The sequence below is a fragment of the Bos indicus genome, chromosome 24 (genome assembly GCF_029378745.1).
Source record: "Bos indicus isolate NIAB-ARS_2022 breed Sahiwal x Tharparkar chromosome 24, NIAB-ARS_B.indTharparkar_mat_pri_1.0, whole genome shotgun sequence".
Taxonomy (NCBI): domain Eukaryota; kingdom Metazoa; phylum Chordata; class Mammalia; order Artiodactyla; family Bovidae; genus Bos; species Bos indicus.
Window position 1 is genome coordinate 54985483 of NC_091783.1, and position 25014 is coordinate 55010496.

Consider the following 25014-nt stretch of genomic DNA (forward strand, 5'->3'; position numbering starts at 1 on the left):
GGTAGTCGTAGGGGACTGTGTGGTGCTAGCTGGGTCTCTCAATCCTTTTGAAGAGAAAAAGCTATTGGGTTTTGCAAGTAGGAAGGAACTATGGAGACAGTAGGTGCCTAGTGGGTTGGCCAGAAAGCTAGTTCTGGTTTTTCCGTAAGATGTTCCATGTGCTATGCATGTGCCTCCAATCTCTAGACATTTCTCCCCTCTAGAGTTGGTACCTAATAACTATTTCCATTTCCTTCTCTGGACACCTGCTCACAGGTAGAAGCTCTGAACTGCAATGACTCTCAAGCACACCCAGCTAGTGTTACACTGAGAAAGTTTCAGGAAGCAAGTTGAAAGGCTCTGATGGTGGTAACTCTTGAAGTCCTCAGACTCGGCTTCTGTCCTTAACTGGCCACCCCAACAGTTGAAAGACTAAGAATCCACGGTGTGTCCCATGCATTTCATTTGTATCATTCCAGAGTGCTTATGGAGAAGGCAATGGCAACCCACTCCAGTGTTCTTGCCTGGAGAATCCCAGGGACGAAGGAGCCTCGTGGGCTGCCGTCTACGGGGTCGCACAGAGTTGGACACGACTGACGCGACTTAGCAGCAGCAGCAGAGTGCTTAATCCACCCTTCTAAGTCAGACGTGTCTAATGCACTCTAGCATTTGTAGAAAAGCAGTGGACTGCATGCTGCAAGTAAAATATCTTACTGTACAATTCTTTCAAAACTCCATGGATGAATGTGACATTAACAACAACAACAACCTCTGTCATTAACACAATCAGAGTCGGTTTTGCCCTTCCTCAGCTTTTCTCAAAAAATGACACTGGGCATAAAAGGGCAAAAGAAAACACAAGAGACGATGACCATCCCTCCAAGTCAACACAAGCTATCCCAAACCTCCGTGAGCGTATTCCATCTCTTGAGATGCAGGGGACAGATCCAGAGGCAAGGGAGCATGTTTCCAGACAGGGTACCTGCTGATGGGTCCAGATTTTACAACTCACTCCACAAGCATTTTGCTCTTCTATGATTGGTTGAGGACAGTCACTGACTGCCAGGAAGACACAGCACAACGTGGAGCTGTGATCTTCCTCTTGACGGAAAAAGCCTCTTCCTAAGACACCAACGCCATCTACGAAAAGCCTGCACTGCCTTGCCACTTTGCACCAAGAAAACTTGAAGAACGCGATGCCCATGTGTTAGTGCTTGAACCCCATTCTTACGGCATTAGTATTGCTTACAGTCATTTTCTACAGAATCATGTGTGTAATCTCAAACATGTGTCAGGCTGTGTGTTCCCTATTTACCAATTATTTAATTAGCTCTGTTTGTTCTTTGAGATACAGGCAATGTAATATTTCTTTATTTCCTGTATTTCAGAATGAGTGAGTATATGCCAAATACTTTCAAAAGTCTACAGATGTATCCTATTAATCCATACTGTTTGTTAGGGAAGTATCACTAACATCAGAAATCTTCTCTTCTTGTTCCACAGACATGCTGCCACCCCTGCCTTCTACCACACTCTGAAAAATCAAACCAAAACCTAGGAGAATTAAAATGCAAAGAATAAAAAAAGTGCAAAGAAACAGGGGTGACTTGGACCTTGTGCAAATATGAAGGCTTATTATTATACTTAAATTCTCCTCTGTATTTTAACTTAAGGAATTGGAGGATGTATTATTTTAAGGATGAACATTCTAGAATGTTCTCCCTTAAAGTAATCCTAAAGTAACAAGTATGTATGCAAATTAATAAAGATCTATTCCTCCAAAAAGCTGAATTACCATGTCTACTTATGTCCCGAAATGACTGTAAAGCTTTCTCACAAGTTGCTAGAAGATTTTAACAAGTACACTCATGATGGTGGAGTACTTTATGCAATAAAGTTGTTCCTAAAAAGCTTTCTCTGGATTCCAGAAATCTCACACTTCTCTCATCGAAAAGTATAGCTCCTTTATTATTGTCTAGACCCTCCCTCTACTTAAACAGGGGCCTCTGGTCTGTATAGTAAGTCCATCTTAACATAGCCAGGCCCTACGTATTAGTATGTAGAAGTCACCAATTAACGCTCTACCCGCCCAGACAAAATAAAAAAGGAGGGTAGACATTCCTGTTCATCCACAAGCCAGTGATGAGCCAATCAGCTTAAATAAGGCGAATTCCATTCCAACTGAGACTCGTGGCCGTGCTGACCACAGGGCATGGAGCATAATCACACCATCTCATAAGATCGCTTTCTTCCCGAGTCCTGGGGACTCTTACAGGAACTGTTTGGCAAATCAGTCAACACAACTTTTTTTTCAAAAAGTGCCTAAATTTGCTTTCTTCAGCTCAAGCTTTTGCTCTACCTTTCTACCTTCCTAAAAAAAGAAAATTACTCAAACCACAAATAGACAGGAAATCTGCCTTGTAAAAGGATGAATGACCGGTCATCCTTCTTTATAACTAAGACCTCATGACTGCAGAAAGGGGCTTTCCATTTGTCAAACCACACTGAAGTGAAATATGCTTTTCTCACTCTTTCAGTTCTGCACTTCTTTCTTTCTTCTTGTTTTTCGGATCTGCCAAAACTGCACTGATAGTTAGCAAAACTTCCCCGCATGACCTTTGTCCATAGCTCTCCAAGGTCAAACTGACACAACGCACCGGTAGAGGCTTTATTATGAAAAGTCACAAAAATGGAAACTATTTCCTAAATTCGCCTCTCAGTGAGACATGGCAGTGAAAGGAAGGGCTGCTAGATGGCTCATCTCAAGTGTGAAGTGCATTACTGAGTAAGCAGGGACTGTATTATTTAGGCAGAATTACATTTACAACATTTCAAAACACATCTCTTCTCTTTCATCAAAAACTCTCCCCCTCATTAAGTGATTCATCCCACTTCCCCAAGTTCCAGAGACTATCCAAAGAAAATTTTTAAACAACTGCAAAGAGCTAAAGGAACTACTCTCCTGTCACACATTCTTATCTTTAAAATGTACAGTTAGGGACTTCCCTGGCAGTCCTGTGGTTAAGACCTCCACGCTTCCAATGCAGGGGGCCGGGATCAATCTCTGATCGGGGAACTAAGATCCCACATGCTGTGTGGCTCAGCCAAAATAAATAAATAAATACACATTCCAGTCTCAGTGTGTTGTCTGAGTCTTTGCGACCCCATGGACTGTAGCCCGCCAGGCTCCTTTGTCCATGGAATTTTCCAGGCAAGAATACTGGAGTGGGTTGCCATTTCTGCCTCCAGGGGATCTTCCCGACCCAGGGATCAAAACTGTGTCTCCTGTGTCTCTTGCATTGGCATGCGGATTCTTTATCATGAGCCACCTGGGAAGCCCCCCAAAATGAAAAATAAATGTACAGTTAGTGAACTCATCACTAACTGGACCCATGGGAAGGGATCATAAGGCCGAGTTAGTTGTGGGTTTGAGCTAGAACCAGAGTAGGTGGTGAGCAGAGGAAGTCTGAAGTTTTAAGAAGACCCTGCAGCGTCAGACTGTGCCTCTCATCTGAATGACAAGGTTGTTGAAGGCAGAATCAGAGGGTGGTGGCTGCCTCCCCCCAGGGGCAGCCTACCTAGCCCTTTCCTCAAGAGAAGAGTGTTCGTGGGGTAACCGTCCATCCTGGGAGAGGACCACAGTGAACATCACAAAAACTTAGAGATGATGGCTTCGTTTATTCGACAGGACACTCTGCTTGAGTCTTGACTCATTAGTAATTTTGCTGAGAAAAAGTAGCAAGTAAATTCTGGCTCACTGATGCCCAGCCATCTCCTCTCCCATAAGTCTGCAAACACTTCTTCCTGTCTGAAGGATTCCACAATGCTGCATCCTCCAGAAGGTAAAACTATCTAATTCTTAATACGTATGTCTGAACATCACATGAACTAGTTTCCAGAGGACAGTGGTGTATGACAGTGAAAAGCTTAGCATGGTGACTGGAATTTGAGAATGATCAGTAACTCCTATTAAGAGCTATTACGCCTTCTATCTTACTAATTTTCAATGGCTCCTCTTAGAAAAGTTCACTTTATTAGCTGTTTGAGAGTGTGAGAAGCATACGTTGATCTATTCAAACTTGGTTCAATCTAATCACTCACGGTGGAGACAGTCAGCCAAATAGCAGTTTCTTGGAACAAAAAGAGATTACAGTCAAGATAATGACGATTTCTGTTTGGCTCATTTGTCCATGTGATAAACATTCATGGCTCGATTACTGTTCAGTGATGGGACTGGGGGTAGAAAAAGAATTCCTTGATGGTTAAAACCCTGACACTGGTTGTCAGCAACAGAATCGGCGTTTCCACGACTCACCCATTATACTGTCTGTCCCGTTGGCAGGAGGTGTACACGATGAGCTGCTGTAATGGTTGGTACCACTACGGTGGAAAGTGGACATCGGAGGAAGACTGGAATTGATGTCTGCTGAGGAGTGTGATGGATAGCCCTGTGGCAAGAAGCAGAAAAAGGAGGCCGTGTTCAATCACAAAATATTTAGTGGCTCAGGTTTCCAATACTTCTTTCAGAACTCTTCATTTTACAACAGAGACAGCCCTCGGAATTTCAAAATATCCAAGAATACATCTTGCTTAGATCTGACAGCTTTCATTTTTCAAGTAATAAAATACAAAGACGTAGTTGGTTTGGGTTTGCATCAAAGCTAGAGGAATATAATGGCAATAAACCTTGAGAAACGGTCACCGCCTCTAAACATGAAAATTGTTCCTTAAAAGCAGGTCTGGGACTTTAGCAACAATAAAAGACCATCACTACCGTTATTCTTCTGTACGGCCTATTGGTCAGGTAAGAAAGAGCCCATAATGTAATGAATAAAACTCCAGCATGACCTGCAGGGTTCACATGACACTTAACCCTGACCTTTTGAAAACTAACTGGCCAAGAATAACCAGTCTCAAATCTTCCCGACAAACTGGATCCTCCTTCTGAACTCCAGCAACAACAAAATGGTAAATGAAAAACTTGAAAAGCAGTTAATGATTGAATCTCTCTCTAAAGTATCAACATGTATAAAGTCTTATGTCAATGACTATGTTGAATTACCCTGGAACAAATGAAATGAGAACTTATTTTATGTCCTTCCTTATAGGTTCTCTCCCTTAGCAATTCACCGTAGAGTTGACCATGAAAAAGAGTATCTTTCACAGAAGGCGTTCAGGCTTAGCTCTGGGTATGACTCTTACTAGCAGTTATATGGCATCTCACAAGTGCCTGTAAGGTGACAAATTAGTTGCTCCCCAAACACCTGCTCGCTGTCCAATGAGCAGATCAGTAAGAGGAATGTGGTTATTTACAAAGAACATAGTTATTCACAAAATGGAGCTACCTTCTTTTTCAAGCTACAGTAGCTTAAAAAGTAAAGCTCACAGGTATTTGACTATATGACAGACATGGAAAAATATTTAAGTTGAAATATACTTTTTCCTTGTATGTCATGTATTAGTGGGCTATGCATCTTTAGTATGTCACTACTGGAGATTCTGTTGAAATTAGAGTTTAGATATGATGCTGAAAGTCAGGGGAACTTAAAGCCCAGACATCTAGTCACAAGATCTGGACCCCCTGTATCACAGGATCCCCTATTTATTTGGTGAGGCCCATCTTGGGTTCAACCTCTCCCCTGAGGATCCCTTCCTACTTCCAGCTCCTTCACGATCTCTTCTCCCTGATACATTTACATTCTGCGCTGTCCATGCAACACTCAGTTGCTGCTGCTGCTGTTGTTTAGCTGCTCAGTCATGTGGGGGCTCTTTTGCAACACCATGGACTCGTAGCTTAACAGGCTCCTCTGGGATTTCCCATGCAAGGATACTGGAGTGGGTGGCCATTCCCTCCTCCAGGGCATCTTCCTTGAAATGCTGCTTTTCCAGGCTTCCTCTTTCAAGAGCATTTCCACCTAAACTGAAACGCTTTAATCAGAGAACAGACCTCACAGTTCTGCCTCTCACAACTTGTGGCTGAGTGCTGAACACACTCATCCTATGAGCAGCTCAAAGAACAACTGGTTACCAGTTGGTGGTGGTGGTTTAGTCACTAAGTCATGTCTGAATTTTGCGACCCCATGGACTGTAGCCCAACAGGCTTCTCTGTCCATGGGATTTCCCAGGCAAGCATACTGGAGTGGGTTGCCAGTTCCTTCTTCAGGAGGTTTTCCTGACTCAGGGATCAAACCTGGGTCTCCTGCATTGCAGGCGAACTCTCTACCAATTGAGCCACCAGAGACCAGCTAGTGTTTAATAAACAGTGGACTGAAACACTACTTATTTGAGAGGCAACTAAAGAGCCCAGAAGATAGATCTGTATTTTGGACTCAGATCCGCCAGTGACATGGCAGATGCCTTTGAAAATATTACCTCTACACACCCCAAATAGCCCAACCAAAAGGTCCACCTCAGTGAGATAGCTGGGATGATGCCTTTAAACGTTTCCAAGTTCCCAAGAATGCCTTTCAAACTTTTAAATTTCTTGGACCTCTTTGCTTGACCAAAAATTCCTTAGGCCACCTGTTAAACTCATTTTTACTTGGCACTTCCAGAAAACCTCATCTAGTCCATGAAATTTTCTCCAAAGGATAACCGAGTGAGCCCATTACACAGTACAACTGACCTAAAAACTGGATAAGCCATGGAAGACCAAACTTGGAAGAGCTATTTTTGCTCAAAAACTAAAGACTATAATAATGTGGAAAAAATAAACAAACTATGGAAAAAGAGAAATAAAAGGAAAAAAGATTGTTTGATTTCATTTCTACCCAGTCCTAGACCATGCTCAATTTCTGAAGAATAGAGACACTGGATAAATCAGCCCCAAGTTTTCAAAAATCAAAACAGAGGACAAGAATTTTGAAAAATATTTAAATAACTATAATAATGAGAGGATGAGACAGGAAAAATATTATCAAATCAGTAAGAATTTTTAGACCCTTTTAATTTGGTATAAAATGGAGTAACCCTTTGTCAAATGTCAGGATTTGACAAAGGGTTACTCCTAAATTCAGAGACTAAAAAGGAAAGTTCTTCCCCATAGACTTTAGTGGGGAAACCAAATAAATTCATGTAAATTCGTTATTTTTAGAGACTCACAGAAAATGAGATGCTGAAATAAGTTAATGAGATTTATAACTAGATTATTTTACAAGGCAAAGGATCTTGACAACTACTGTCACTCAAAGGCATAATAAACACACCACCGAGATCATTAGTGATACGTGACTACTGTCTCTCTTAGAGTATTTAGGGATCAACTGTAAGGGGTCCCCCACTCCAGTACTCTTGCCTGGAAAATCCCATAGACGGAGGAGCTGCAGTCCATGGGGTCGCTAAGAGTCGGACACGACTGAACGACATCACTTTCACTTTTCACTTTCATGCATTGGAGAAGGAAATGGCAACCCACTCCAGTGTTCTTGCCTGGAGAATCCCAGGGACAGGGAAGCCTGGTAGACTGCCCTCTATGGGGTCGCACAGAGTCGGACATGATTGAAGCGACTCAGCAGCAGCAGCATAAGAGGTCCCATTAGTCTTTCTTACTCTAGCTATTAATAATATCTACCCTGCCGACCACGAAGGCAAAGGAAAAGGGAAGTATGACACAGTGCTACGGTTTTGTGTGTGCTCGGCCATGTCTGACTCTTTTGTGACCCCATGCCGCCTGGCACCTCTGTCCATGGGATTTCCCAGGCAAGAATACTGGAGTGGGGTAACATTTCCTCCTCCAGGGAATCTTCCCAACACAGGGATCGAACCCACGTCTCTTGCACCTCCTGCACTGGCAGGCAGATTCTTTACCACCAGCGCCATCTGGGAAGCCCCAGGTGTTAAGGTTTTACATGTCCACTATTTGTTTATTTATTTTTACTTGATACCCAATTATAGTGTATGTGGAGTCTACTGACAGAGTTAAGTGTTGAAAATGTTTCCGTGAGTAATGTTTTTTTATTAAATGATGAGTTGATCATTCAAAGATTAGAAACTATGATCACTGTTAGCACATACTAAGAATAAAGTCAAATTTTGTGCTAGGGTAGCATTTCACAGTCCTGGCACTGTTTTCATGCCAGAGCATTCTTTGCCTGGCAGGGATTGGTGTGTGTCGGGGGTGCTTTTCTTATGAATTGTAGTATGTTTCCTGAATCCCTGGCCTCTATACACTGGATTATTCCAGTACCACCTATAGGCACCCCCTAGCCCCCGGGTTCTAACACCCCAAAATATCTCCAGACATTACCAAATGTTTCCTGTGGGGCAAAATCACCCCCTGGTGAGAATCACTAGAGTAAGGGTTTAGGTTACAAACAATAAAAGACAACAGAACTTCCTTCATAGTAAAATTCCAGACTCCCAGGACCGTTTCACTCTGTGGTACAGAGACCGTTCCTAACCCATGCCGGACTGCAGGGACTCTATCCTATTTTTAAAAAGAATTCTGCCAAGTCATTCCAAAGCTAAATCTTCTACAACTCCTTCCAAAGCTTAACCACAAACTACACTCTTCTGAGTGATTTTGTACGTGTATCTGTGACATAGTAGTGATCAGCTGTGGGATTGTTGTCAAGGTTGAAACTGTAAAGGGGATTTAAAGAATCAACACCAGTGACGTGACAGTTGGCTACTGTTGTATTTGGATTTTAAGCTTTGTAATTACACATTCTATTATAACACACTATAAAGTGATAAAGGCAATCATGTTTCTAAAATGTTTACCTTCAGCAAGACATACTAATTTGGCCAAATTGTACCCAAAATAATCCAAGGAAAGCTTTCCTCCTTTTTCTCAAATTATTCCTTTGTTCAGTATGAAACTGAGTAAAAGCTACAGATGAAAACTTTAAGGAACCACCATTACTTTCAAGCGAAAGGAAACTAACCGCCCAGAGTATACGCCAATGATTCTCAATCAGGATCAGATTTTTAAAAGTCACTTCGGCAAGAGGTTTTCTAATAAATATTGAAATCACAAGGATTACTAGACACCATAGTAGTTTCCCTATCAGTGAGAAAATTCATCAGGGCACGTTACCAGAGACCTAATTTGTTTGTCTTTTTGAAAAATAAACCCCCTCATCTCCAAGATATGCTCGTTGATGGTGTTAAGAATGAAAACTGTTTTGCAATGGATAAATGACATTATACACACAGAACCTGATACAACCTATCAGGTTACTCCTTCAAAACGATCTTTCCTCCTGGTTGATAACATTGTTTAGGTTCAGTAAATTTTTTCTAAAAGGGTATAATTAGTTTCCATTTTAAAAACCACATTTTCTGTGCTTTTGAGCACATTTTCAACATGCTTCCCCCATGCAGTGAACTTTACTGGGATAAAAATCAAACCACTTAAGTCAAAGTTCTAGAGCATGATAGGGAAAGAAATAAATACAGGAGTGAAGAAAAGTAAATGCCTAACGGAAATTCCAACATATTAGTACAACGCCAAAATCTTTTACTTATAAATCAAAACTTGCTTGCAGGACACATATAGTTTTGATCATGAGTTCTTCAGAGAAGTGCAAAATGATGATGGTGAAATAAAAGTATTAACCAAGAAGAAATTCTAGTGTAACAATACGTGCTATTTGAGATTTCACACTAATAACTCTAAGTAAGAGGTGGAAGAAGAAGAAATTTGAAAGTAAATCATCTACTATTTATTGAAAATGGGCTGAAATTTGAGCTAGCTTGTGATTTCCACATTCAAAGTTGGGAGATGATAGAAAAAGGCCAATTCCACCTTCATCTTCTGTCTCTCATTCGAGGATAAGCTCACTGATCTCATCTTGTCTCTGTCACCAGGACTAACCATTAATAAGTAGATATTTTCAAGGATATCTGAACTCTTCTGGAACGTTTTCCATCATCAGAATAGAATATAAGTCATCTTTTCTGTATCTCTGGCGACTGAGCAAAACAGAACAAAGACCACAGAAATCAAGAAAGTACTATTCCTATATTCGTACAGAGAAAGAAGCATAAATCTGGGTATTAGGAAAAGAAAAAAGGGCGCATCACAAGAGGAAGAGCAGTAATATAAGCACACACAGATGACACCACCCTAAAGGCAGAAAGTGAAGAGGAACTAAAGAGCCTCTTGAGGACAGTGACAGAGGAGAGTGAAAAGCTGGTTTAAAACTCAACATTCAAAAACTAAGAGCACGGCATCCAGTCCCATCACTTTGTGGTAAATAGACGGAGAAAAATGGTAACAGTGATAGACTATTTTCTTGGCCTCCAATATCACTACAGATGGTGACTGCAGGCATTAAAAGATGCTTGGCTCCTTGGAAGAAAGCTATGACAAACCTAGACGGTGTATTAAAAAGCAGAGACATCACTTTGCTGACAAAGGTCTATATCGTCAAAGCTATGGTTTGTCCAGTAGTCATGCATGGATGTGGAGAAGGCAATGACACCCCACTCCAGTACTCTGGCCTAGAAAATCCCATGGATGGAGGAGCCTGGTGGGCTGCAGTCCATGGGGTCACGATGAGTTGGACACGACTGAGCGACTGAACAACAACAATGTAAGTACAACCAGGAAACTCTGGGTTTGCTACAGTCTCTCCCATTTGGAGGATTAGAGGTTCATACGTTTTCAAATCTATTTTACTGCACAAGAGACTTGGTCCCATATTGTCTGCCGCCCAATTCTAATGGACGGAGGTTCATGACATTGTACAGGAGGCAGGAATCAAGACCATCCTCAAGAAAAAGAAATGCAAAATGGCAAAATGATTGTCTGAGGAGGCTTACAAATAGCTATGAAAAGACGAGACACAAAAGGCAAAGGAGAAAAGGAAAGATATACCCATTTGAATGCAGAGTTCCAAAGAATAGCAAGGAGAGATAAGAAAGTCTTCCTCAAAATGATCACTGCAAAGAAATAGAGGAAAACAATAGAATGGGAAAGACTAGAGATCTCTTCAAGAAAACTAGATATACCAAGGGAATATTTCATGCAAAGATGAGCACAATAAAGGACAGAAATGGTATGGACCTAACAGAAGCAGAAGATATTAAGAAGAGGTGGCAAGAATACACAGAAGAACTGTACAAAAAAGATCTTCACGACCCAGATGATCACAATGGTGCGATCACTCACCTATAGCCAGACATCCCGGAATGTGAAGTCAAGAGGGCCTTAGGAAGCATCACTAAGAACAAAGCTAGTGAAGGTGATGGAATTTGAGCTGAACTATTTCAAACCCTCAAAGACGATGCTGTGAAAATGCTGCACCCAATATGCCAGCAAATTTGGAAAACTCAGCAGTGACCACAGGACTGGAAAAGGTCAGTTTTCATTCTAGTCCCAAAGAAAGGCAATGCCAAAGACTACTCAAACTACTACTGCAAATTATGCTCATCTCACTCACTAGCAAAGTAATGCTCAAAATTCTCCAAGCCAGGCTTCAACAGAATGTGAACCATGAACTTCCAGATGTTCAAGCTGGTTTTAGAAAAGGCAGAGGAACCAGAGATCAAATTGCCAACATCCGGTGGATCACCAAAAAAGCAGGAGAGTTCCAGAAAATCATCTACTTCTGTTTTACTGACTATCCCAAAGCCATTGACTGTGTGGACCACAACAAACTGTGGAAAATTCTGAAAGAGATAGAAATACCAGACCACCTGACCTGCCTCTTGAGAAACCTGTATGCAGGTCAAGAAGCAACAGTTAGAACTGGACACAGAACAACAGACTGGTTCCAAATAGGAAAAGGAGTATGTCAAGGCTGTATATTGTTACCTTGCTTATTTAACTTATATGCAGAGTATATCATGAGAAATGCTGGGCTGGATGAAGCACAAGCTGGAATCAAGATTGCCGGGAGAAATATCAATAACCTCAGATATGCAGATGACACCACCCTTATGGCAGAAAGCAAAGAACTAAAGAGCCTCTTGATGAAAGTTAAAGAGGAGAGTGAAAACATTAACTTAAAACTCAACATTCAGAAAACTAAGATCATGGCATCCGGTCCCATCACTTCATGGCAAATAGATGGGGAAACAGTGGGAACAGTGGCTGACTATTTTTCTGGGCTCCAAAATCACTGCAGATGGTGATTGAAGCTATGAAATTAAAAGATGCTTGCTCCTTGGAAGAGAAGTTATGACCAACCTAGACAACATATGAAAAGCAGAGACATTACTTTGCCAACAAAGGTCTGTCTAGTCAAGGCTATGATTTTTCCAGTGGTCATGTATGGATGTGAGAGTTGGACTGTAAAGAAAGCTGAGCACCGAAGAATTGATGCTTTTGAACTGTGGTGTTGGAAAAGACTCTTGAGAGTCCCTTGGACTGCAAGGAGATCAAACCAGTCCATCCTAAAGGAAATCAGTCCTGAATATTCACTTGAAGGACTAATGCTGAAGCTGAAACTCCAATACTCTGGCCACCTGATGCAAAGAAGTGGCTCATTGGAAAAGACTGTGACGCTGGGAAAGATTGAAAGCGGAAGGAGAAGGGGACGACAGAGGATGAGATGGCTGGATGGCATCACCGACTCAATGGACATGAGTTTGGGTAAACTCCGGGAGTTGGTGATAGACGGGGAGGCCTGGCGTGCTGCAGTGCATGGGGTCACAAAGAGTCGACACAACTGAGCAAATGAACTGAACTGAAACCTAATGCATGACCTAGCAGTAGGTTTTCCTCCACTTAAGTGATAGGCTTAAGTTCTTCAGTAGATTCTGGGATGTGGGAAATTTTGAGACTAGAAAAACCCCTGATGCCCTGTTTTCTCCAGAATAGAGAGACATACTAGGATGGACGCGTGTAGGATGATGGGCAGAATGGAAACTTCAGTAATAAAGAGACCATTCTCTTTAGCTCAGCAGTCTTCAACGGGGTGAAAGTGAAAGAGTACCAAGGAGATGCTGGAGGGTGTGGAAGTAAAAATAAAAGACTGAAAACTGGGAATCTGATCCAAATACAAGCCGTCTGCTTGCTGTAACTGACGAAGTGTACAGGAAACATGAAGGGTCTCCTTTAGGTGTGATACAATAATTCAAAGCTGTCATCAGCTACAGAAGCTGGTCAAGGTGAAATGGAAATGCCCTTGGGAGATGTACATTACCTAATTCAAAGTCTACGGACTGTCGCTATGCCCCCTGCAGCATACCCTTCAAAACTACAGATAGTAACCCCTGCCTCAAAATCAAACATAAAAAAAACCCCTACAAAACAACAACAAAAGCCAAGGAACCACCACAGCTAAAATGCTGCAACTCAAATACAGTATGTATTTATGTACTTAAGGAAACTGACATGATAAAGAAAGCACAGAACAAAATTCAATCAACAGAACAGTGCACAACACAGAGGGTCTGTTAGGCTTACAAAGGAGATCTGAGTATGTCTCTGATCCCAGAAACGAGACTGTCAGAAGGGTGTGTGCCATTTTATGTCCGTTGACAGAGCCCATGTGTACATGCACGAGAAGACAGGAGGGGATTTAATAAGCTAGCTGTACCATCGCCCTCGCCACGTGCGTCTGCCTTACCAAACGTTCGTGAGGATGCAGGCTGCAGTAGCTGCTAGACTGTGGAATATGAGAAGAATTGCCCAACATCCCTCCGTAGCCAGGCTGATTCATCCCACTGGAGGAGCTCCAAGGGTCACTGCTGTGATGGCCATCTGTAAAGGACAAAGAAAACCGTGACTTTCCCGAGGCACTCAGCCTTGTCTTATAGTCCAGGGCTTCTCCATATCCCCGAAAACAACTGCCTGTGATGTGTGCATCTTTGTGCTGGAGAGCTGATTACAGAAGACCACCTCATTACACTTTCCACGTGGCTCTACATTGCCAAACAAATATAAATATTTAACACAGTTAAAGGGTTCCTAGTAAAAATTCAACTGGAAAAGAACAGAACATATTTCTCCATAGAATTATGTCAAGACAGCAAGGTAGCTAATGCTAAAGAAAACACTTCTCAGATGTAGCCTGACATTTTCCTTCCTATGAAAATCACTGAAAAAATTTAACTGTTCCTGAATTTTGGGGTGAAAATAACACCCTTGAGATAATACACAGATGGCCAGTTTACAAGTTTTGTGAGCATATAAAGAAATAAGTAATAATGAGAAAGAATATCTGACTTCAGAGACTGGGTTTCATTTTTGTGACATACAAAGTAGATGGAATTAAAGTTGGAATTATATCATGGGATGTAATAATTACAGAGAAGGCAATGGCATCCCACTCCAGTACTCTTGCCTGGAAAATCCCATGGATGGAGGAGCCTGGTAGGCTGCAGTCCATGGGGTCGCTAAGAATTGGACACGACTGAGTGACTTCACTTTCACTTTTCACTTACATGCGTTGGAGAAGGAAATGGCAACCCACTCCAGTGTTCTTGCCTGGAGAATCCCAGGGACGGGGGAGCCTGATGGGCTGCCGTCTATGGGGTCGCACAGAGTCGGACACGACTGAAGCGACTTGCAGCAGCAGCATGTAATAATTTAAGGAAGAACAGTCCCAAGTATATAGTTCTGAGTGTTTGTCTCCTTTCTGAATGTTTATATTTTGATATATAGTTATATAGCTAACTTAAGTCTTCAGTAGCGATCGAAAGGGTACACACATATCATAAGGTGGTATCTACATTACAGACAATTTTGAGAGCCTCTGGATAAAACTCCAGAGAAGTTTAAAATAATATGAAAATTATATGAAATATATTTTAATATCAAGCTAATTTTCTATTAACACCATGTTAAAAATATTCCTACAGATTTTTTTCCACTCTCTGGGCCCAGAGGCCTCAGTCACTGTTAAGTTCGCTTTGCTTGGTCTGGGTTTCTTAAATTAAGGGTGCAGAGGATCTATGTTACTGCTGTTTTTTTTTCCTTCAATAGTTTAACAAAAATTATTAAATGCAAGATGTATACAACATAAGAGTTTTAACTAAAAGATGGAGGCTGAAGTTAAAATAAGAGGTCACACAGCAGTGAATTTAAAACATGCTCTGACATGTGTGCATGCTCAGTCATGACTGACTCTCTGCAACCCCATGGACTATAGCCAGGCAAGTTCCTCCGTCCATGGGATTTTCCAGGCAAGAATCAAACCCATGTCTCCTACGTCTCCTGTTTCGGTAGGCAGATTCGTTACCGCCGAGACACCTGGGAAGCCTGTGCTACTGACAGTCTCTGAATCGCTTTCATCTAAACTACATTTTCTTCGAGACCTGAATTCTCAGGGTATTGGAGACTCTCACTGAAGGCAGCCATGTGAAATGGGATTACAACGTACTGTGTCTGTGATCATCATGTAAAAACATACGACTTTTAAAAAGTAGCTATTCATGGACTTCAGATTTAGCTCAGAGATTGTGGAAGTGTAGATGTCATCTTAAATTCAAACATGAAGTCTAAGAAAAACGAACATTTCAGAGAGATGACATGCATGGCAAATAAATTGAGAGTATCTATCATTGAACAAGAGTCTCCTGAAACATTTTGACAGGATGTACTATATGCAAATACATTTAGGATTTGTTAACTCAGACACTTTACTCAATGCAGACTTACAAAAATACACATTTTACATAAATTATGCTTTTCACAGTAAATTAATATTTATCACATCCCATGATCTTGGCATAATGTGTTTTGAAAGAATAGAATTAGATGTGTGCGAATTAATTGTGCTCATCATAAATGTCAACTCAAAAAAATTTTTTTTGTGTGTTTTGAGTATTTATATGCAGAAAAGCAAATTTGTTCCCCGTATTTTGCATGGTCTGACACGGAGAAGAGCCTGTTGTTTTAATCTACCTGATCTCTCCTTACAGTGTGCATGGTTTAACCAAGCGACCTTCCTAAAGGCAGATGGACAAAATCTATCCTTGTGTCCATTTTTCTCCACGAAATTTGGCTTTGGGTGATGAGTCCTTGAGTTGACAGTCTCTGTAAGCACGAGTAATGGTAACACAGCTTCTCTGGTCGTAAAAGAGAGGTGTCAATGCCCAAAGTGAAAGTCGCTCAGTCGTGTCCAACTCTATGAGACCCCATGGGGTGTAGCCCGCTAGATCCTCTGTCCAAGGAATTCTCAAGACAAGAATACTGGAGTGGGTTCCCTTCTCCAGGAGATCTTCCCAACCAAGGGATCGAACCCAGGTCTCCCACATTGCAGGCAGATTCTTTACCATCTGAGCCATCAGGGAAGCCCAAGAATACTGCAGTGGGTAGCCTATCCCTTCTCCAGGGGATCTTTCTGACCCAGGAATCTAACCTCGATCTCCTGCACTGCAGGCGGATTCTTTACCATCTGAGTTACCAGGGAAACCCGTTGACGCCCAAGTGACTACTACTTAAAGCTGCAGGTGATACACCTTTGTCATGGCACAGAATACACCCGAATGACGTACCTGATGCTCCCACTGAAAGAAAGGGACACCGAGGACAGGTCACAAAGCTAAAAGACCCCGGTTAATAGGTGCTCCATTACATGTGAAACCAATTCTCTCTATTCCCGCAAAAGTGAAAGTCACTCAGTCGTGTCTGACTCTTTGCGACCCCCTGGACTATAAAATCCATGGAATTCTCCAGGCCAGAACACTGGAGTGGGTAGCCTTTCCTTTCTCCAGAGGATCTTCCCAACCCAGGGATCGAACCTAGGTCTCCCACAGTGCAGGCTGATTCTTTGCCAGCTGAGCCACAAGGGAAACCCAAGAATACTGGAGTGGGTAGACTATCCCCTCTCCAACGATCTTCCCGACCCAGGAATCGAACCGAGGTCTCCTTCACTGCAGGCAGATTCTTTACCAGCTGAGCTATGAGAGAAAGCCAGAGACCCGTTCAATTCAACTTTACAGATTTTCCATGGAATTTCATATGTGAACGAACAACCTAAAAGAGCTAAGACTCTACAGGGAAAGGAAACAAATTCCTTTGAAGCAGAATGATTTTGAATGTGTCCACTCTAATCTAAGGGAGATGCCAAGCCACGCCCCTAGGCTCTCCTTCCCGTGACATGGTCCTTCCTGGAAGAGCAAGGAGGAGGAAATCCCACGGCACTTTGCCAAGGCAAAATGAGTTAAAGTTTGTGTACAGGGATTCCTGGTGAATTCTATATCTGAATTTCATAGCATTAACACTGGTAACAAGATTATCACATTTTGACCACAAGTGTCCAGGGTACACAAGTATCCAGCTAAAGCTGCATCCTGTGGATAGTCTCCTCTCATAAGGAGATGTCATTTAAACCCTCTCAGTCTTCCTACGCAGCAGAAAGAGAAGTCCTACTGGAAGTGAGCCTATAAGCCCAGGTAGCAAACATCCATGTGTGCTGAATGAAATACACTGGACAATTAAGTGGATTAAATATACTTCATCTACCACAAAGCTGTAATTTTCAGTATTTGTCTGGGAAAAGAGCTGGGTCTTGGCCCCTCAGTCAGTCAGTTGTTGGAATAGAGCTTTTGCTGTGTAATGAAATAACACTCCTGACTTTCAACAGGTCACTTCATCTTCAATGGGACACTTGTTCTTCCCTACGAATTAAGAAACGGCCAACGTTTTTACTGATAAGAACAGACACTACACTTGATCTTAGTCAAAAGGCCGAGAAGTGATTGTAAGTGGTCAAATTTTTGTATAGAGGTATGTATAAGGACAATTTGCTCTCCACATGTCTAAATCCATGATGCTCCAAATACATGTTGAATCAAAGCACTTCTGAACATATATGTACGTGCTCTTCTCAGGAAGAGGTGATGTAGAAATGCTATTAGTCACGGTGGACATTCTCCCAGGAAGCATCCTTCTAAGTAACCAAACCAGTCTAATCTTAACTCATGATGGCGCAAGAGGTTTTCATTTACAAAACACCTCTCAGTGAAGTTTCTACGTTTAATGAATTCAAGTCCTAAAATAGAGTGTGACCTCCCATGTCCTCTGTTGGCCTCCTACTGCATTTCTTGAGTATTAGAACAGCACTCTTTTGTCCCATATATGACATAAAAGACCTGTGGATATCCCCTTGGAAGAGGCAGTGTCTTACCTTGCATGAAGAAGGAGCTAGGGAAAGTGCTGGCTGCTGGTTTCGAGGAAGGGTAGCCTGGCGAGTCCCTATTGTAGTCGGCAGTGCTGGCTGATGGAGCATAAACCTGGGGAACGAGAGCCCATTTAGTTTTGCTTGCTGCCTGCACCAAAGAATCTCAAGGTCTATGACTTTGCAAGAAGCAGGCACAAAAGGCACAATTTCTACCACATCCATCCGAAATCTGATCAAACTCTAGAAACACTACCCCATTCCCCATACAGAAAAACAGAACAAAACAAAATGTTGAGTAGGTTTGTGCAAATGGAAAATCAGGTGTGGTATTTTCCAGTTATAGGCAAGAATACTGAGAACGACATCTGGTTGTGTGTGCTCGGTTGGGTCTGACTTCTTTGCAGCCTCATGGACTGTCACCCTCCAGGCCCCACTTTCAATGGAATTTTCCACGCAAGAATATTGGAGTGAGTTGCCATTTCCTCCTCCAGGGGATCTTCCCGACTCGGGGATCGAACACATGTCTCTTACATCTCCTGCATTAGCAACTGGATTCTTTACCACTGAACCACCTGGGTTGTAGATATATAATACCCATAGGGTTGTTGTAGGAACCTAAGCATTCTTTTTTTTTAAACATAAATGGCCCAGAGCATGTAAAAGGTAAAAAAAAAAGACGTGCTTCCAACTTGTCCTATTTAGTCTACCTTTCAATTAAAATTTAAAGACAGAGACAGAGAGACAAAAAGACAGATAAAATAAATGCACTCTCCAGACCACAGAAAGTGACAAACGTATCTTAGAATATTAAATTCCCAAAGTGTTAGCTTTTTGTAGAGATGCAAGAAAAAGGCTATTAAAAGCCCAGATCTACACAGACCACCAAAAATCAGTGTGCACACAGGAAGGGGGTGGGAGACCCTCATTTACAGCTCTTTCATCTTTGTATGTTCAATAAACTAAAAAACTGCCAAAATCTTAATTTACTTACATTTGCTTACTAATACTCATGGGATTTGGGGAACCAGCTCTTTATAAAAATAGCATGTGTATTTTCTTGTTTATGTTTGCTTTAAAGTAGACAGCACAGTAGAAAGGCATAAATTCATGAGGTATAGTTTAACTTTAATTGGTTTTCTCCCTTGCCTTTTCTGCTAAATACGATTTTTTTTTTTTAAATCCCTATTTTCTTTTGCTCCAAAAGTTCCTCTCTCCAGATGGTCAGAGAGACTAAAACACTGTCATCCTCTTGATGAAAATGGATACCTTCCTGCCTCCATTTTGAAGCAGGCAGCGGCTCACAAAATTGGCAGTGAGCCTACAGTGATATTCACAGGTCACAGTAAAAGAAAGGGAAATTCACCAATAAAAAGGCAACTGCAGGGTTACCAAAAAAATAACTCCCCCCCCCTTTTTTTTCCACAGCGCACATGGAATAAACACCCTAAGAAAAATTCTATAATTGCTCTCAGAACACCATGAATCACAAACTAAGCATTTAATACATGGTTTAGGATTTCACAAAGGATAGGGCCACAGCGACAGATGTGGGAAAACACGCACACACATGCATACATCACATAAATGCTACATGTGCCCCACAGTGCCCTTGAAATTGAGAGATCTTGGAAACAGAACAAAACAAAAATAAACCATAAAAACCTGGTCCACTTTAAAAAAAAAAAAAAAAAGGAAAGAAACAAGGATTCTTCTTCCTAAGTCAGGGAGGAATCTGAGTCCTCTATTTTTCCTCTTATTTTAAAATTTTAGTCATATCTTAAATGTATAAACAGCTACCTGCTTCTCTAACAGGGCTTATAGTAAGGACAATTTTTTTTTCAAGTATCTGTAAAGGGACAAAGAATAAAACATAAGCCAGAAATCCCAAAGCAAATCAGTACCCTAAGTTTATCAAGCAAAACCCAGTATTTTTTTGAGGCTTATACAACTGACAAACAGTTTGGAAAATACTACTAAAGGTATTTAGAAGTCTTGAGATTAGCTAAAAAGATGAAAACAAAAATTACCTTCTAGGGAAAGGGGAAATAGATCATCTCATTCTAATGGCAGAATGAGTAGAACACACTCCACTATACCTACAGTCTAGGAGCCTGACAGCCCCTTGGCTAGTGAGTATTAATATGAACTAAGTATACTATGTGTTACTTCCAATTTCAGAAACCAATATTTTACTATAAAGTTGAAAATAAACTCTCCCATTATTAAATCACCTTATTTTAAAAAAATAATCTCAACAAATTCTTTTAGGATAATATATAATTTTAATTACATAGTCTACTACCTTATCCTTAAACATGTACTATAATTATTGCATAAACATCATTGATGGCATCTAACAAAATCTGCCTTTTGGATAGAATTATTTGATATCTCTTTTGGGAGACAAAGACAAATCTTCAGTAATTTTATAAGGAGGCTACTTTGACTATGAATTATGATCAAGTGTGAAGATCTGAGAATAAGATCACTATCCCAAGTTCAGAAATGCTGCCTGCATGAAAAAGAATATGTATGGGGTTAAAAAGCTTTTAGGACATGTTACACTATACAATTTCTATTTTTCTGGTGCTGTGGCCAAATTAAGATTTTTTAGATAAGATGAACGTCTTTGTTAACAAGAAATCAAACACTATTAATAGTCTTTTTTTTTTTAAGGCAATTTCTGCATATTTTATAAATTTTCTTTATATTATAATTGATCAGGTACAATGTTATTCCCTTTTAATTTATATACTTCATCTTTCTCATCAAAAGTTATTTTAAAGATAAGTGCTCTATATATTTGTTTGTAAAAATAAACATAACATAGAACTGTTATACTTAAAAAAAAAAGTATTTATGTATCTATTTGGCTGCAAAGGGTCTTAGTTGTGGCACATGGGACCTTTGGTTGCGGCATGTGGGATCTAGTTCCCTCACCAAGAATCAAACCCCGGCCCCCTGCCTTGGGTTTGCGGGAATCTTAGCCGCTGGACCACCATGAAGTCTCTTATTACACTTTTTAAAAGTAGAAGGAATCAACCCCCCTCACATTTTAATCATAAGAAAATTCAACAATGGAATGGTCAAAGCCCTGCTCATCAATTGTCCTTTATTGTCTACTATTCAATGGCTGCCTTCTTTAAAAGTGGTGGTGGAGGTATAAGATGCTATTTATGAAAACAGAGTGATGATAAGTGATTCCGCTTATCTTCAATGTTTTAATTTTTAATAACCTGGATCATCAGTAAGCTGCTTCATTATTTTACTTCAGTCAACTAATTTCTCAGCCTCTTAAAAGACTTGAAAGTATAGGCTGCAAGAATGTATTTAACAGAGACACTAAATTCAGTAAGAAAAGCTCACATCCACTCAACTTTAATTATTATTATTATAGGTAAGTAGAATGATGACTTACACATTTGTTAGAGAAAATAGCTAACAGAATGATAACAAACATCCCAGATCTCTTCAAATGACTAACGCCAGAAAATCAGTCCGATGGAAAATGAAATACAAATCCCAAACTCTCGTTCAATGTGTTGAAGAAACTCTGCCAAGGAAACATGCAGAGAGTCTAAAGAGAAGCAAAAACCTACACTCAGTTTTCTTCTGACAAGGTATCTTAGATCAAGGTGACTTTTGGCATTCCAGTTCCTCCCACAAGAGTAACGAAAGAAGTGTGAAATTCTGTTGCAAAATTGGAAATGGGCAAACTTGGCTCAAGTTCAGAGACTACAGCAGTTTGAGTGAGCTATCTGCCGAATAAAGGCTTAATGGGAAACTAATAGCCAAGTGTAGTTCATATTCCAAGTCAGCACCGTTATCTTTTTTCTCTTATAATTTGATTTTAAAACAAAATCACAAATGCAGAAATTCTGAGCTTAACAAAACCCCGTAAACAGCATAAACTCTGAAAAAATAAAAAAATCTATAAGTTCTCATTTTACAGATTTAACTTGTGTTGTAATTTGAGATATACTTGAGATATACTCCTATAGTATATTAACCATTCCAACCAATGTTCTGATTATCTTTTGCGCTACCATCAAAGAAACAATATGATATTCTTTTAAATAGAACCTCTGCCTTCTAGAAAAGAAGAAAAGCAAGCAAACACACAAACCAACAAACAAAATGAAAGGAGTAGAACGCATATTCTACCTTTTTCCTTTGAGGTGCTCATTTTTATGTCTTGGCATGTCAGTTTCACTTATGGAAATTTTAAAAGATAACAATGATTACCATTTGTTCAGGGCGTTTTGTGGAATGGCTTTTGTGCTGGGAGCTCCATACACATTATTTCTGATCTTCATAATAATCATATAAGATGGGCATTATCAACAGCGTCATTTCTATTTTATATGACTAAAGAATGGTAGACAGGTCAAGTGTCCTGGCCCAGGCAGGCCTGGGTCACACAACTGCCCATTCCACCATTTGTGAGCCAGGCAACCTTGGAACTGTTTACTGTACTCTCTGGTCTTTAGATTCCTACCCATAAAAAGGGAGTAACAGTGCCTGCTATGCCAGATTCTTGAGAGAATTAAATGGCATCATGTATATAAAAGCAACTAGAATACCTGGTACCTAAAAAACATGCAAAAAAAATCAGATTAATAGCATTAATGTGCTGTTATTTTTTAAAAATTATCTGGACAAAAGTGACTCAGAAAAGTTAAGCCACTTTTCCATGTTAAAAAATTACCAAGTGGTAAAGATTCAAACTAATCATTAAAGCCTACATTCTTTTCATTAAAAAACAATTTGTTGATCTTAAGAGGCAAAAAAGAAAAGATATGGTTAGCTATCAGAACAAGGCAATACTTTGGCAATGATTTATAGAAATAATTCTTGTGGGGTTTCATAACTGCCTTTTAAGAGAAGAAAACTTGATAGGGCATGTTGAGAGTGAAACCAATATGCGTCAGTTACTTTCTTCCCGAAGTGGGAAGCTGAACTCCGGAGGGCATAAAGAGAAGTGGTTATAGATCATGTATCATGAGGTGTATAACTGAGTGGGGTTGAGTGACAGCCACTAGGTTGCAGAGTAGACCTGGGCCTCTCTGTGACCAGCCAGTACCATCTGAATAATTTCCAAAGAGAACCAGGTGAGAATAACTGAAACATTGTAACTGAGACTTTTTAGATCCTTAAGAGGGTTACTATGTGCTCCATGATGGAGTAGAAAACAGCAAAGCACAATTATGCCCCAGATGCCCAAGTGCTAGGGAGGCTGACTTAGCAGCTCAGACCTTAGGAGGTTTCACAAATATCCTAAACTGTGACAGTTAGACACTGGAACGCCAAGAGTCGGTGGTACGCCACTGACGCTCACACACCTGGGCATGTACACTGATGGTGACCAGCATCTAATGGGGAAAAGTGCCTGTAAGGGATCAGCTGACTGCTCAGGAAACTGACTGCAACGGACCTCAACTCTTACAATACTGTTGGAAGGACACAGGTCACTGTAAGCGGAAAGAACAGCTCAGGGCAGTGGTACCTCGACATGCATAAGAACTGAAATGGACACTGTAATCGTTCTATAGCACAAAGTTAAAGGTATATTGCTGGCTAATCCATAAAGCAACCGGAAGATGTACTTAGAAGAGATGGTCTCCAGACAGCAGAAAAACCCATTTGGCAGAGTGGTAGAAATTACTCTGGAATCAGACCAACAAGGCTCAAATTCCAGCTCTCATAAGTAGTTGTGAGGACAAAACAAAGCACGTTCTCTCTCAGAGGCTCCGTTTCCTCATTTGTCAATTTCTTCACTATCAAATGTCAAATGGGGCTATTTTGCCGTGCGGATTAGAGAGTACGTATGTCAAGCATAACTCCTTATCTCTTGTAGGAGCACAATAAATGGTATTTATATCCAAAAAATATAAACAAGAGTTTAGAGTAATTTTTAAAATGTCCAGAATGGTGCTGTCCAATACAGTATCCATGAGTCCTATGTGGTTATTTGAATTAAGCTTAATTAAAATTAAATAAAATGAAATATTCAGTCCCACAGTTACACTAGCCACATTTCAAGTACTCAATAGCAAACTGTGGCCACCGGTGACCATACTGGACATCACAATGTGGAACTTTCTCACTATGGCAAAAAGTTGTATTAGGAGCACTGATTTAGGGTAATGGCTGTCCCCAAGGAGACCTACTGAGCCCCATATGAAACTCTGTTAGAGCAGCCATCACAATAATGCAGCTTACATAAGACTTGCTGTTGCCTTTCAGCTTCCAAAGCAAGAACTCTTCTGGTGGACGAGAGGGAGAGGCAGATTACATGTATCCTAGCACCTAGCGAACCACCAGTGTTTAATAAATGTTGATTTTTATTGGATGGCAGAACATTCAGATGTCCATTTTACTTACTATTTTTAGAGTCCCTTGTACTATTACATACTTCTTAACGCCCTTTTTGTAACCACCTGCCCACATTCCTGCAAGCAGGACTGTAAAGTAGAACCCCAGGGAAGAACAGCTCCTGTGATCCCCAGATCTCTGGATGTGTAGGAAATAACAGTAAGAAAATCTTACATGGCAATTTTCTCCTTGGCCCCTAGTTAGTCTTTGGCAAAGGAACTATAATTAGGCACAGTGTGATCACTTTGAGACAATAAACGATGAACAGATTTTTAACTTTTTCTGATCATGAGTTTTCACATTACATCTTGGTAACTGGATTCCTGATTCCACTCTTTTTATTACCCTTTCTTTCATAATGTTTTATATCAATTTTTTTTATAGATGTTCCTTTCTCTTTTCAGGAAATTTCTCCAATTAGTGTTCTCTCTTCTGCCTCTTGGCATCACATTTTTAAAGTTGAAATCAGTTCAACCGCATTTTATAAACGGGGGAAAGGCAGATGTAAAAGGATCTACCCGAGGGCCCTGAACAGAGCTCAGGACTCCTGAATCTCATCTTATCCTCTTGGCACTCTCCTTCCTAAAGTCTTTTTTAATTTTTTAACTTAAATATTCAAATGGGTAGCAAAATGGCATAA

General features: G+C 40.6%; 1 protein-coding gene and 1 pseudogene across 18 annotated transcripts in view; both read right to left on the reverse strand.

Moving 5' to 3' along the window:
- Nucleotides 1-25014, reverse strand: part of TCF4 (transcription factor 4) — a 385533-nt gene that overhangs the window by 45062 nt on the left and 315457 nt on the right. For all 18 annotated transcript variants that reach the window (XM_019986612.2, XM_019986602.2, XM_019986606.2 and 15 more), the window contains 3 exons: nt 18006-18111; nt 13500-13633; nt 4295-4427 (listed from right to left, as the gene is read on the reverse strand). In XM_019986612.2, coding sequence (XP_019842171.1) covers nt 4295-4427; nt 13500-13633; nt 18006-18111 — 373 coding nt within the window. The remainder of the gene's footprint in view (nt 1-4294; nt 4428-13499; nt 13634-18005; nt 18112-25014) is intronic.
- Nucleotides 17406-17578, reverse strand: LOC139179526 (U2 spliceosomal RNA; annotated as a pseudogene).